At 42.2% G+C, this 15,797-nt stretch overlaps 2 protein-coding genes across 2 annotated transcripts in view; both read right to left on the bottom strand.

The window, feature by feature from the left end:
- Nucleotides 1–43: 43 nt before the first annotated feature.
- On the bottom strand, nucleotides 44–6,027 carry bloc1s4 (biogenesis of lysosomal organelles complex-1, subunit 4, cappuccino). Its single transcript, XM_017481061.3, has 5 exons — nucleotides 5,520–6,027; nucleotides 3,255–3,326; nucleotides 3,019–3,120; nucleotides 2,789–2,923; nucleotides 44–1,403 (listed from the first exon to the last, which is right to left on the bottom strand). Exons 1-5 carry the CDS (start codon nucleotides 5,871–5,873, stop codon nucleotides 1,317–1,319), a joined length of 750 nt encoding a protein of 249 aa, XP_017336550.1. The 5' UTR covers nucleotides 5,874–6,027; the 3' UTR covers nucleotides 44–1,316.
- A 1,509-nt stretch (nucleotides 6,028–7,536) lies between these two features.
- Nucleotides 7,537–15,797, bottom strand: part of pard6gb (par-6 family cell polarity regulator gamma b) — a 44,600-nt gene continuing 36,339 nt past the window's right edge. The window contains exon 3 of the mRNA XM_017481057.3: nucleotides 7,537–10,644. Coding sequence (XP_017336546.1) covers nucleotides 9,656–10,644 — 989 coding nt within the window. The 3' untranslated portion in view covers nucleotides 7,537–9,655. The remainder of the gene's footprint in view (nucleotides 10,645–15,797) is intronic.

Consider the following 15,797-nt stretch of genomic DNA (forward strand, 5'->3'; position numbering starts at 1 on the left):
CTGCAGATGAACAAATCTACAACGCAAACACTCGAGGCGTCGGTCCTTTTTACAATAATATTGAGCTTTTTATTATAAATAAATGTACATTCCTTACAAATTGATTCGTTAAAGTAGCTAAATTAACAGTCACACTAACTGATCATCATTAAGTGTAAAAAAGAGACTACTAACTCAAAACAGGAATAACCACAGATTTGCTTTCCTGTGGCCTGAAGAGGATAAAGTGGAAATTTACAGTATGAACAAGAAGCACAAGCAGCCGTGGCGTTGTATTAAATTACAGCATGTGACAGCGTTTAATTAAGCGCGTACTTGAAATAAAGGTCGTTCAAGCTACCTTGATGTTAGTGCAAAAAAAAAAAAAATACCAAGATCAAAATAACACTATACAAAATTTATACAATCTTAATTAAAAACCTCAGAAAGTCTTTCTGGTGTTTGCTAGTAGGCATGTGTCGATATACAGAGATAGTGAACTTAAAAGATAAAATATATACACTATTCGTTAGAGCTGATGCGACGCCTTAAACTCCCAGGACCTGGATCTCAGGTTCAAATTCTCGTAACTTTTACTGAATGAATCACAGTTAATAATTCAATACTAAATAAAAATATGATTTGGATTTCATTTTTATTCCGTTTCGCAACATTTACAGACGTACCGGCGTTTTCGGGTTTCGACGTGGCGTTTGATACTTGTCGCATACGATATGTTAGTCTTTGCTGTAGTGTTATGGGAGGAAACCCCACTTTTTTGTTTTTTTTTTTCCTCCCAAGAAACCCTCAGTGGGGAACAAAATGTCCAGGGGGTGGAGTCAGACCTGATCCAGCTCCTCCTACGAGCACGGAACCGACTCCGAGTGTTTCGGGTCTCATGTTGTGCAGTTATACAAGCCTCGGTGTAAGTCGTTACTATAGAAACCATATGAGCGCATTGATATAAACCTGTAATTCTCCATGAAGCCGGAACGACCGTCAGAGTCTCCGTTATAGAAATCGTATTTAAAATGAATTTAGCGTGATATGAATATCCGATATCGTCACATGCCTGTTTGTGAAAACAGTGACATTTCCAGGAGAGGCACTTTAAACAAAAGTTTAAAAAAAAACAAAAACAAACAAAAAAAAAACAAAAAAACAAATGAAAATGTCGTTATAAAACTAGCTGCCATCTAACGGTGTGCTAAAATAGTGCTCGGCTGTGATTGGCGTTCTCGAGTACCGCTTTGATATTGCTGTCGGAGGTGGGCGGCCGTCTCGGACCTTTGGCGGGAACGGAGCGAGATCAACGCTACAGAGTTTTTTTTCCGTTATCATGGTTCTGGCTGAGTGGGGAAGAAGTCGTCGGTCCTGAACACGGAGGGAATCTCCTGCGCTGCTCTTTTGGGGCTGGATGGTTTCTGTGGAAAGGGAGAGAGAGAAAAAAAAAAAAACGAACAACGGAGTTAACCGTGGAGTAACTGGAAACTCTTGGCTCGTACAATCTGGGTGCGACTTCACCGCAGGAGACAAAAGACGTGGTACAGGATATTCAAGGTGATAAAACAGAATGTGCCGATCGTGTCATGACCAAGGTGGAATTACACGAGACTGAAGGAGGAAGTGAATTCTGCTCTTTATTCCCGAACCTGAAGTACCAGTCATTAAATTACACAATTGCATATAACGAGATGCGTCAGGACTTCTATAATGCCACCATAAATGAGAATAATCTCCGTGGGAGGACAGTGCTGGGCGAGACAGTAACAGGGTAGTGCTTCTCTAAAGTCAGATTCGAACATTTTCAGACTACTGTCAAGCGAGATAATCGGATCGTTTCGATGATAACGCGGAGAAATATTCATGCTCAGCTCTAAACCTGTGGCAAACTGTTTGCCGCGTTTTATTTCAACTGAAACTTAAAATGTTTTTCATCGCCTTGGCCATTTGACTGAAAGTTCGATTTAATGGCTAATTTAGGTTAAATACAGTCGCAATCAAAATGATTCAACCCCCCACTGCAAATCAGGTTTATTGTCAAAACTGACAGACTTTCAGCTGTGAACAAATCAAACGACAGCAACTGAAATAGTTCGACACAACGAATGATTCGAGTGGTTTCCCCAAATTCAACGGAAAATGCAACTTATAATGACTTCTCCGGTATATATACATATACGTCAATAAACTTAAATTAAACTAAACCTTTTAAGCAACTAGCGACAGCATCACTGTCGGGCTCGTGCTCCACAAACTCCGCTTTATAAAGTTTAGAAAATCTTCTCCGCGGTGTTCAATATGAAATGATCCCCTGCCTTAGAGGACTTGGAGGTCGCACACTTTCTTCCTCAGTCACGTGACGATTTCGCCTCCGTCTGATGGTCATCGAGAGAAAAGAAAGTCATGTACGGTGACTCTGGGTATTAGGCTAAAGCTAGCGCCCTCGCATTACGTGTGTATGATGTCTAGGAAGTGGATTATACTTCAGGTTGGTAGAAACCCGCTAGTGTTCTATTTGAGACGATATTACCTTTCTAAAATCCACACACTAGACGGTAGAGTACATAGTGCATAGTGTAAGTGTATTGTACTTCATTTGGGTCACAACTTTAGTATTTACTCTTCGAGGCGTGTTTTCAGAACAGAAGTGACGTAGTGAGTAAATCTCCCCCGTGCCACGCGCAGACCAACTAATCCATAATGAGATTCATCCACAACGATTATTATCCATTTTATCGATTAGTTGTTGCAGCTCTGAGAGAGATTTTAAATACATATCTGCGTACTGTTTTATAACGTTACTTACATTTAAAAATCCAGAGACGTTCATTGTTCGGAAAATCTTTTTGAAAGCACCAGGTAGAGTCCGGGCTTCACCTTCGGCCTCGATTACTTGCTCCTCCATGACACTCACGTTGGCTGCGACCATCTTCACAAAAGCCTTGAGATAAAACGTAAATAAATACACGTTTGTAAGCAACATCGCTGTATATTAGCCAATCATAGAGCACATGCTGTTATTGAACACATGAATACCTCCAGCTTATCGATCTTCCTGTAAATCTGTCTCATGTCCTCCGCTTTTCTGTAAATCTGAGGCAGGCTGACGTTCACGATCTGAGAGGTGTCATTGCGAATCTGCAGAAAAGGAATGATTATTTTTGTTATGTTTCGCTTCGCTGTAATGAGGGTTGAATCAAACACTTAATGGTAATTATTTATACAGGCCAATTCTGTGTGTGTGTGTGTGTGTGTGTGTGTCATTAACTCACCATGTCCAGCATCCCCACAAACTCGTCCACTCGAGTGAGCATTTCTTCCAGACTTTTCTCCAGACATAAGATCTGTGATGGATACAGAAGTGGAGAAATCATGAATCCAGTCGAGAGTGCATGTAAAAGCTCCAGTGTGCCGCCCGGTCACTTATTTTGCATGCCCGTAAACTGACAATGCTTAAAAGGTTAAAAAGCGTGTGCAACACAATACTTTGATCTTGACATGTACTGTAATATTGTAGTTTACTATTACTGTGATTATACCTTACTATTAGCACTACTACTACCACCATCATACCATACTACCACTACTATACCACTTCTCCTGGTAAAGCCATACCACTACCAGCATACCATGTTACTGTCACGCACTACCACAACATGCTACCATTCTACTACTACATAGTACTCCAATACCATAATAAGATACCCCTACTGCTTTCTACTGCTACTCGAACTACTATACCATAACAACCATAGCGCCATACCATATTACTACTATTACTTTTACAACGCTACAACTCCCACACCAACCATCACTACATACTACTACCACCATAACACTACTACTACTATATTACTATCACACCATTACAGCCATACTACTACAACTCTGCTACCATACCAGTACAACCTACTACTACCATAACACTACTTCTACCATATTATTATTATTATTATTATTATTATTACTACTACCACCACCACACTACTACCATACCACTACAAACATACTACTGTATATTACTACAACACATACCAGTACAACTCATACTATTGCATGCTACCACTACTACCATAACACTAACACTACCATACTACTACCATATCATCATATCAACTGCCATATCATTATCACCATATTATTACGTACCAATCAACAACTAACATAACACTACTACTACTATACAATACTAGCATACTACTATTACTACCACACAATTGCATCCATACTACTACCATACCATTACAACCATAATACTACTATAACACTACTACTACCATCACCACCACCATACTATTACTACTACCATACGATTACGACTATACTACCACTACTACCATAACACTAACATAGTATACTATCATACTACTGACACAACTACCATATCACTATGTACTACAATCACCATAACACAAGTACTACTATACTAGCATACTATTATTTAATCCTGCTACCACACAAATACCATACCATTATAACCATACTACTGCACATTACCATAACACTACCATAGTAGCATACTACTATGACACATCTACTATATCATTATCACCATTCTAGTACATACTACAACTACGATACTATAGTACTAGCATACTATTACTACTCCTACCATAACATTGCATACTACCACCACCATACTAATACCATTGCAACCATAATACTACCACAACACTACTACTACTACCATGTTAATATTACTACTTCTACCATATCATTGCAACCATAACACAATCATACCAAGCACTAATACTACCATATCATCACCACTATATTACTACCATAACACTATAACATAGTGTTAATACTACCACCATACTACTACATAGTACTAATACTATCACCATGCTACTATCATAAAACTAGTACTAATACTACCACCGTAACACCAGTACTAATACTACCACCGTAACACCAGTACTAATACTACCACCGTAACACTAGTACTAATACTACCACCGTAACACTAGTACTAATACTACCACCATAATACTAGTACTAATACTACCACCGTAACACTAGTACTAATACTACCACCGTAACACTGGTACTAATACTACCACCGTAACACTAGTACTAATACTACCATCGTAACACTAGTACTAATACTACCACCGTAACACAAGTACTAATACTACCACCATAACACCGGTACTAATACTACCACCGTAACACCGGTACTAATACTACCACCGTAACACTAGTACTAATACTACCACCGTAACACCAGTACTAATACTACCACCGTAACACCAGTACTAATACTACCACCGTAACACCAGTACTAATACTACCACCGTAACACTAGTACTAATACTACCACCGTAACACTAGTACTAATACTACCACCGTAACACTAGTACTAATACTACCACCGTAACACCAGTACTAATACTACCACCATACTACTACAGAAGTATGCGGTTTGGGATGAAGCCTCAGTCAGAATAAAGGCACTACACGGGATGATTGTGACTTGTCCACATTAACAGCTGAGGACCCCTGAGGAAGCGAACACTGTGGAGGACACTGCTCACCTCCTCCCCTGCGTCTGCTCGGATATAAGCGGAGTAACTGAGCGCAGTCTGTCTCAGGATCTCATCCTCCTGCTCATGGACGGGACTCTGGGCAGCAGCACCGTCTAGACTGGGACTCCGAGGCACGTTATCGCCGAAACTCGGACTTTCAGATACGTTACCGGCGAAACTGGGGCTCTGGGAGACGTTAAGTCCGAAGCTGGGGCTCTGGGAGACGTTTCCGTTGCTCAGGCCCTCGCTCAGCATGGACACTGTGCTGGTGCTTTGGGACACGATCCCGCTGTCTCGGCTCACCTCCTCACTCGACTCCTCCAGCGGAGACAACACCGGTACCCGTCCTAACCGATGCTCCATATCCGCATCCACGGAGTCACCTGTGTGCCTCTATAATAATATTCGCAATTAAGTCTTCTTTGCCGATGTTTTCTCCACCGCGAGTCAGACTAAGATACTTCCGCATTCATCATGTGACTTCGACCCCCTCGTACGGATCCTCGTGCGGCTCAAAAAGACGCAAACTGGTTTGTTTGATTTTGTATGCGCGTCTCGAATCGACTTCTGCCTCAAAATACTGCTTTTAACAAACCCTCGTCCTACTACTTCAGTATAATACTTCAATACTTGAAGGTTGACCCAAACGGGAACCACATAATAATCATACAGTGCTGTGAAAAAATATTTGCCCCATCCTGATTTCTTCTGTTTTTGTGTAGATCCGAATACTAAATAGGTTTAGATCTTCAAACGAAATGCAACATAAAACAAAAGCAACCTGAGTGACGTATTTTTTAGTAGAGCGCAGAATTCATATTTCCATCAATTATTGCAAGTTGCCCAGGTCCTGAAGCAGCAAAGCATCCCCACACCATCACACCTCCACCACCATGCTTGAACGTAGGCATATGTTCTTTTTGTGGAATTCTGTGTTTGGTTTACGCCAGACTGATGTATTTCAATCACCTTCTTCCTCATCATTTCTGGAATTTCTTTCAACGTTGGCATAGCGTGTTACTGGATAAGACCTTTTAACCAACTTCAAGCTGGTGAAAAAGTTCTATTTAAGTGTTGATTTGTTTGATCAGGGTTTGCAGTAATCAAGCCTGGTTGTGTCTAGTCCAGCCGAACCCCATTTATTTTGAATGCAGTGTCATAGATTTGGGGAATTAGTAACTACGAGGTTATCATTATCACTTAAAACCTGTATTTTGTGTTTACTCAGGTCGTCTTTGTTTCATCATAGATTTTGTTTTCATTCCTGAAACAAGTAGAGTATGTAGTATATAGTAAGTATAGAAAGTTCAGTATGAGATGTACACAAAAACAGAAGAAATCAGGATGGGCGCAAATACTTTTTCACAGCACTGTACTTCTGGTTGTCTGTGCTGTGTATGTGCACTGTTATAGACTGCTGTGTGTGTTCATTCATGGATTACCTCTAGGATCGCCCTTTAACCCTGCTCAGTTTCCCATTTTTTCACCCTTTTGATGAATAGTATCTCCACTTCACGGTGCCGCCGCCACCGTGCTTCACTGTGAAGATGGTGTAAAACTACAAAACGTGGAGATGTTTGCTGGGTTATTTCCACCTGCATCACACCACCCCAACTTTGATTGTTTTCCTATAACAGCACACCTGCAAGTGTGCTATTCGTTATATAGCAAATGTCGTATAACTATTTGGTCTCAGAAAGAAAAAAAAATCCATTTTATGTAACTAGGGCTTGTCTGTGGCAATGGAATGGGATGTTTACTCTTTTCTGCTATATAATAAATTTTGGAATATCGTTCGTTTACATATGACCCGAGAATGTCTTGAATGATCATAACGCTTCCATAAATCAAGTGTTCTTTACTATTCGCAACGCTGCAAGTCATCAGGTTCGGCCTAATGCTTTTAGCCAAAGCGACGTACTGCATAATAGAAGAAAAATAAAAGTGTTAAGCAACAGGATAAACACAATCGGGAGAAACGACTGTTTATCTGGGATTTGGACCGCAAATAATTCATCGCTTCATATCATCATAAAATCTCGATTTTTATTCAAACTTAAAATTGTTGTACAGAGGATAAAAATAACAAAAACAAACGAAAACACACACTGGTTAAATTTCAGAAATTCTGCAGAATAAATATACATTTACTCCGATTTGAGGTGGTTCCTGGTATGTTGATGAACTCCAGTAGCGACCAGCAGAGGGTGACACGGATACGTGTGCGATCTGAAATAAACTACGGAACATTCAGTGGCCGGATTATAGTGGATGCAGGAATTACGAGTTATCCAGAGTCCCACGTTTGGGTCTAAGGCACACAGGATCATGAAGGGTCTGTGGATAAAAGCTGACTACGCTAACAAAACATTAAAATGTAGTCATCCCGCAGTGCACACACCTTCAAAAAGATTAATAATTGAGTGAAACAGGCCAGACAGATGACACCCAGACACACCATTGGTTATCTAAAGGGGTAAAAAAAAATAAAAAATAAACAAACACTGATAGGATTCATGCTCTATATATAATGATTGTTCCCAGATCCAGTCGTGATTAAGTGCACATTAAAAGACTCCACCAGGAGAAGCAAATATGAAATTAGCGATTCTGGTGCCGGTTTGTTGGTTGGTGCTGTGTAATTTTTAGCAGTTGTGTGTCACGCTGAGGTCACGTTAATGAAAAAAACAACAACATAGAAGTAGTGGAGAAGTTGGTGCAAGCTCGGGACTCCCAGAATGCAATGCAGCTACGATGAAGTTGACGCTGGTATTAGCATGAAAGTTTAGGCTGATGTGTTGAAGCGGAGTCTACAAACGAGGACGTGAGAGACTAATGGACTAAAGCGCCGCCGCATCACTGTTTTTAGGTAGAGATGAAGAGAGGGCTTAATCCCACTGGCACTGTGGGTAATGTAGGGTGTAGTAAGTGAAAACAGAACAACAGGTCGATGAAAGAAGTTCAAACTAAGCTCATTTCATCCGGGACACCACTGAACATCGCATGCTAATTATAAAGATTAATACGCAAGTCTTTCAAGGGGGCGGATTTTTCCTTTGAGGGCATTTAGCGCCTGCACGTGGAAGCTAAACAAGCCGAGAGCTGGAGCGTCTCCGGAGAACAGAGACCGTACACGGCCGTGTGTGCTCGCTTCAGGAGCCCGACAAAAAACAAACAAACAAACGTGTGCTTGTTTGTCAGAAAACATCATGAAAGTCTGAAAATGTGTTGCATTGCTGTATACAGAGGGTTTGGATTCCCAGAAGGTCGAAAATTTTTAAAAGAGGTTAAAATAGAGGATTTGTTTAACACTTTTTTTTTTTTTTTTTGGTCACTGCATTACACACATGTGCTAATTCATAGTACAATTAGAGGAAGGGGGGTGGGGGAGTGAGGGTGGGGGAGTGAGGGGGGGGTGAGATGGAATCCCAACCGTGAGTACACGTGTCCAAGCAAAAGATTAAATCATCACCACATTCCTAAGACACGATTATCGAGAATGCTTCAAAATACAGAAATAGAACATCTTGATCCATGAAATTACAGTGATTGATGAAATTACAGTGTATTCTCCTACTTAAACTACAATACTGCTGGAATGAGAGATATAAAACCACAGAACAGAGACATTTAACATTTTGGTAACGTCAAGAAAATGCTTGTGTTAATACGTTTAGTGTTGTTTGTTTCTCCCAGAATTCCAGTGGACTGCTTGTGGTAGTGGAAACGGTTTGATATACTGTACTGTATATGGAAGGAGCCATAGAGAGGCCTAAACCTTACAGCTGTTCATATAGGGGGGGGGGGGGGGGTGATTTCTGTATACTAATCTTGATATAAATGACATTCATGTTAAATTAGTATGTAATCAGTGGCTCTGGGAAAACTACTAAAAGAGGGGGAGGGACGACGACATGTACCACACTATTCCCTATGCATTCCCCGACAGATAAGATAAGACACGTCATTTAAGAACAAGTAAAAATTCAAGATGTTAAATTACATTTTACAAAAGGCTTTAAGAAAGCAGTGAAGTCCCACGTCAAGTCTGTTGAACCAGGCTGGAAAGTCTCTGGGTGGGATTACGTTAAGAGGGCGATATAACGACGCACCTCTCTCCAAGCATGTGTGTGTGTGTGTGTGTGTTATAGAGTGATGACCATGCCGTCCTCCTCTACTCCGCCGCTGGGCAGCGCCAGGCTGTGCCGAGGGTCCGTTCTCAGGCTGCTGAGGATTTTGTGAAGGCTGCCGTTGCTTTCCCTGGCGCCGTTGTAGGGCGTTGTGTGATGGAGGTTCAGGTCTCTGTGAAGCCTGTAGCTCAGGCTGTTATGGCCTGTTCCGTTGAGGCTGGCGTTAGAATGGAAGGAAGCCGTGGACACGACGGAGAGCGGTCTGCTTTGGGGTTTGGGAGGCGAGGCGGAGGTCAACTGAGTGGATCGAGACGTGAGCGATGCCAGCGAGGCGTTCGAATGGCGAGTCTGGCGACCGATGCTGTTCTCGATGACAATGTCCGACTCCTCGTCGCTATCCAGTTCGTCGTGGCCGTAGCTGGCGCTCACGGCGGGAACGGAAGAGGGAAGAGACGGCATGCTGGTGATGCCCGAGCTGCTGCTGCTATCCGAAGACTGACCCGAACTTCCCGACGCGCGGCTGGCGCGCACGACGTTGTTGCGCTGATTAGCCGGCTTCACCGTAACTATCAAGTTGTGGCTGTTGGCGATCATCATGTCGGTGACCTGGTCCAGAGTCTTGCCCGTCACCTCAATTCCGTTGACCTCAAGAACCTCATCGTTGACGGCGAGCAGACCTGTTCCTTCAGCAAGGCCTCCAGGGACCAGGCGTGAGATAAAGATACCTGGAACCTTCTCGAGGCCGTGTGCCGTGACGCGTACGCTGGTGCCGTCTCGGATGTAGAACCCGAGCGGTTTGTGCGAGCCGTCACGGTACAGCCTCACGCGCCGGTGTGACTCGGGCACGATGTCCACGTCGATGATGGACGACACAGGACGGAAATCCTGAGGAAGACCGATGCGGATGTGCGGCCGCTTCCTGTTCAGATCGTTGCGCAGGGCGACCACGGCCTTTTTCTTTCGCGTTAGTGTGTTGGACCCGAAGGTGCTGTAATCAATTTCCTCTGCAAAAGAAATTAAATAAAAAAATAATGTCAGCGTTGTTTCCACCTGATTTTTCAGTTTTATATAAACAGCAGGCTAATACCGACACCTTACAGTGACTACAGGAGAAGCTCATCTACCATAAACACACTAGTTGATGCAAAAAGAATCAAATACACACAACAAGACGATATTCAACTCGTAGTTTAAAGTGTCTCAAGCTCGAATACTCTATATAGTATCTATTTTTAGTTCGACCCCGATATTATTTCCTCTAAGGGTAACGATGTGAAATACCTAGTCTAGAAATGTCACAGTACGGCGATATTAAATCGACCGTTACTAAGCTGGTGCACAAGGAAAACTACATGATGAAATCTCTGCACATCTGTTTGTACGTACATAACAAAAACGACATGCAATACACCGTTAAAAACGCTCGCTCTTAAAAAGATATTTTTGAGAGACGACTCTTTCTGTGTGCGATCCCTCACACTTGTCAGTATTTCCATTCAATTCAGTTTATTCATACAGCCCGTATACAAGTCGAACAATATATAGTATATAGTCTAACAATGGACAAGGTCACGAAGCAGCTTGACAGAAATCTGGATCTAGATCTAAATCGGTCGCTGTTTATCACGTTGTTGTTGGAAGGTAAAAGAGAGAGTAGCTGTGAGAGGGGAAAAAAAATAAACCCAAAACTAGCGATATGTTGCAGTCTGTAATCTAATCTCGACTGCCGTTCGGTTTAGTTCTGGTGCGGTGTCCTTCTGTGCAATCCGTTGCTGTCGTTTATGTTCAAGTTATGTTCAAGCGCATGCCAAGAGTGACAGCAGACGTAACGGAGCAAAATAACGCGTTCGTAAGAGTAGCGGATTTCCCAGGAAAACGGCTTTTCGGTACAATCGCATCTCCCGTGCTGAGAAACTGAGGTTACTGTAGTACGATTCGGGGCGAGTCCAGACGGAAGAGGGTTGTAAGATTGTTTCGGGGGAGTCGTGGCCTGATGCAAAAACAAAATGGAGCAGACAGTAAGTGTACACCGTGCCTAACTTTGACGACCCTAACGAGTAAGATATCTAACCAGCCATCACCTTTCAGCGCAGAACGTGATGGGCGGACCGGGAACGAGTAGTTTACGGCTCTCACACACAACCTGCTTTCGGTTGCCGTCTGTGCCTCTGCTAACGACGGAGTTTCCCTCTAGAAGACCAAACGGCAGTATAATGAGGATTCTCACGGAGCACGTGATCCAGCGCAATCAATGGCATATTCAGACAGCCACAGCTATTCAAGGTGCATACCACCACTACAAACACCGTCCCGGTTACAGCCGCTGGAGTTTAAATAACAGACACCGCCTGTTCAAACACGCTCTGATGGATTTAACAATACTCAGAGGAAGCCTCAGAGTTTTATCAAAGCGGCACTTTGTGGTTATTGTTAGGCAGCAGGACCAATCTGACTGAGTACAGACATACTTTTATTATGTGCTGGAATTTCAGCCGTGAGTGCTAGCCTACTGATAGGAAACACATTGGAGAGCTCGACTCTCTCTCTCTCTGTCTGTCTCTCTGTCTCTCTGGCCCTCATTAGGAACAAATAGCGCTCGCCAGATATCCACCCTTACTTGCTCTTATCTCAAAATAAGTGCACCTCATGTCTTGAGGTCTGCTAAAGGTTCGTGACGTGGTTTGGAATAAGTGAAAGCAGGTCGAGTAATGGAGAATAAAGATACCTCCTGCTCAGATTCTTATCCTGGCTATTCAGCTTGGAGCTAGGACATCAAGACATTTGGGTTCAGGTTGTGACTAGATGTTTAGGGGGTTAAAATCCCAGGACAAATGAAGACACCACTAGAGGACCCTTGAAGGACCCTCCGTCCACCCCATCTGGTAGCGTATATGTGTGATAAACATTTAAAGAAAACTCGTGCTTTCATCAATGCATATTTTCAACATGAGTATTTCTAAATAAAGCTAGAAATCCGTATGCTTTTAGGACTAGTCTTTTCAGAGGGAAGGATTTCCGGTTACGCATTTCTGATCGTGGTCGGATCGGACTCCAAAAGAAGACCTTCTGCAACAGCCACAGTTTTACATTCACGCTCTGTAGTTACATATAATGGTCTGTAATTGGTGAAGTTCCACACACACTTGACATTTGTTTCCCCTCAACCCTCCACACACATAATGCAGTACATGTAAAACCAATGGCATGCAGCCACAAGGCAGGTGGAATGTGGCCATCAACATCCTGAATCAAAATAATTCATTGCGAAAAAAATAAAAATAAATAAAGTGTTCCAGCCAATGATGTAAAACAAAACACACCAAGAGTGGAAGCACCCCAACACCTGCGTTTTTGAGTACACGGTTTTTGTTGTTTTCCATCAGTAGGACGAAACACATTAGCAATGCGGTGGATAAAGACCAACCCTTCAACTTAGCTCTATGCTTGAACTGCAATCACTTATAAGTCGTTTAGGATATTACTAGCAAAATATAAACATAATAAGCACTTAACTACCAAGTGGACCAAACAGTCTTATTTCAAACAAGAATGTAAAACATAACACTTTCGCTAAAGCAAAAAAAAAAAAAAAAAAAAAAAAAAACAATCCAGGTGGAGATTATTTGCCTCCAGCAGGTGAGGTATTTTAATGTGAGGCTCAGTGTGGGCAGACCATTTGAGATACTGAGGCATGATGGGAAAATACACACTACTCTAACGTTTCCAGACACAGTGATGGCCATGGCAGAGAGCCTGCTAGACAGAACACAAAGTCTGGCTAAAATAGGAAGGAAAATGCACATCCATTTAAGATTTCCCACACAATAGGGCCAAACCTCAAAAAAAAAAAAAAAAAGGTTTGGTTAAATAAGGCTCACAATCATGAGCAAGCTGAAAGGGTAAGAAAATAATTAGAGGCTTATTGTCTTGCAAGTGATTCTCCAATCAAGAAAGTATAAACTTGCTAGAAACAGTGCCGGAAAACCCACCAAACATTCCAGTACAAACGAGGTTTTAAAAAAAAAACAAATAAAAAAAAACAACAAAGGAGAGAGAGAGACGAGGCAGACGACATCAATCACGGGGGCTTCACTGAGCACCGTACACCACCGCTAGCGCGCACACAATGAGAGTTTTTTAAAGCTTCAGTGAAAATACGAAGCTCTTCACACCATGCCAGGCACCCACTGCTGTCACCTGACTCAGCCTGGTGGAGGGGCAGGGGTCAGAGGTCAGGGGTTACTGAAGGGGTGGTAGGGGGGGGGGGGGGGGGATACATTCCAACATGACGCAAAGCTTAAACATTCAGAGCTGCACTGCAATGGAATGGAAGTTGCACTAAGATCTACGCTTCAAGTTTACCATTCATGGCTGATTTGTCAGCTTTCGCAAGAATAGTCAGTCGGCCATTGTTGTTGCAGTCGCTCTGTCGATGCGTGATAATGGGATCACGCTGTGGGAACGGGACGGTGGGAGAGCAGGCAGTCTTTTGTCTCAGATTTCCCACCTCTCATTAACTTCCACAGTGAAATGGCCCCCCTTTCAAGTCGTGCACAATTTTGACCCAGGCTAATAAAAGCAGGGATCTAAAGGCCTTAACAGCCAGTCATTAGGGCTCCCGGTACAGTTTACTTTGCATCTACTCCAGGGCATAATCAAAGTCCCGATTTAATTCAAGAACGCCCAGAGAAAATCAATTAACCCAGACCAAAATCTGCCAGTATTTCAGTCTCACTCTGGGTAAACTGTCCTCTTGGGGGTACTGCATGAAATAAACGTAGCATCACAGAGGTATCAGCAATGAGATGTAATCAGCCAGGATCTGCTTAGGCCACGTTTGGGGGGAAATAAATAAATAACCCCATTAATTACAGCTTTTATTTTATTTTTATAACACTCTCACTGGCTGATGATGATGATGATACAGTGTCAGTAAAACTGCAGAAAAACATAGTGAGTCATCAGAATGTGAATCAAATTCAGTGGTGGTTGGTGGTTAAATGGAATTGTGTGATTCCATGGAAACGGATCGTTCCAATGAGCAATGGAACGGGGGAGCCCAAAAACAACACCACCAAGGAAGCACCACATTTCTCATTCTCATAAATATATATATATATATATATATATATATATATATATATATATATATATATATATATTTATATATGTATATATATATATATATATATATATATATATATATATATATATATATATATATTATTTAGGGTGCAAGTTAAACACAATGAAAAGCACCCCATAATTGTCCAGGATGAATTTTGTTATATAAACATATTATACATGGTGTCCCAAAAGTCTCCACACATAGGGGAAATGAATTAATTATTATTATTATTTTTTTGCAAAATATCTTCATACTTATATTACGTACGTATATCATACGTATATTATATACCCCCCCCCCGACAGCCTTTAAGAACGCCTTTGACAAAAAAAGAACGTATCGGAATCGTTCTCACGGCCGTTGCGATGGACTTTAACAGGAAACATGGCGAGAACATCACACACGACACTGGAAGACTGGATGTGTTTCAAACCAAACGAGAAATGGACGTCCATGAACATCCACTGACGAAGGCACGACCAACGAGGTGCTGGCAAAACACTTAGTCCCCTACGTATAGAGACTTTTAGGGCACTCTGTACGATGAGGTCACAGGAAAATAATCATCAGGGTGGTGTGATGCGGCCCAGTGAAAAACAAAAATAGGTTATTTTCCAATAACAGCATGTCCTGTTTTATTCCTCTTATACCATATAACAGTTTGTCAAAGGATAAGAGTTGAAGTAAAACCTTCGCTATGAATCTACTCATATCGCGGTCATCTTCATCTTCACTGCTGAGAAATATTTGATAAGCGTTATGGTTCGGCCTGTAGTGCAGCTGAAGTCAGCCAAATCGAATCCGAAACTCTTTTCAAATTCGCGAGCAGGGTGAGCAAGCGCTGCTGTAGCATAACTTCAGGATCCAGCGTCATCAAACGAGGTCTTCTTACTTCCTCCAGACTGAAGATCTCCAAGATATGGACGAACACCAGCTGGGTCTGATAAATGAACGGAGGAAACGGGCTGAATCTTAAACGTTTCCATGAGTCCGAGTCCGCTCCCAAGGACTGCTTTTATTCGATTTCTG

The sequence above is a fragment of the Ictalurus punctatus genome, chromosome 12 (assembly GCF_001660625.3).
Source record: "Ictalurus punctatus breed USDA103 chromosome 12, Coco_2.0, whole genome shotgun sequence".
Lineage (NCBI taxonomy): Eukaryota > Metazoa > Chordata > Actinopteri > Siluriformes > Ictaluridae > Ictalurus > Ictalurus punctatus.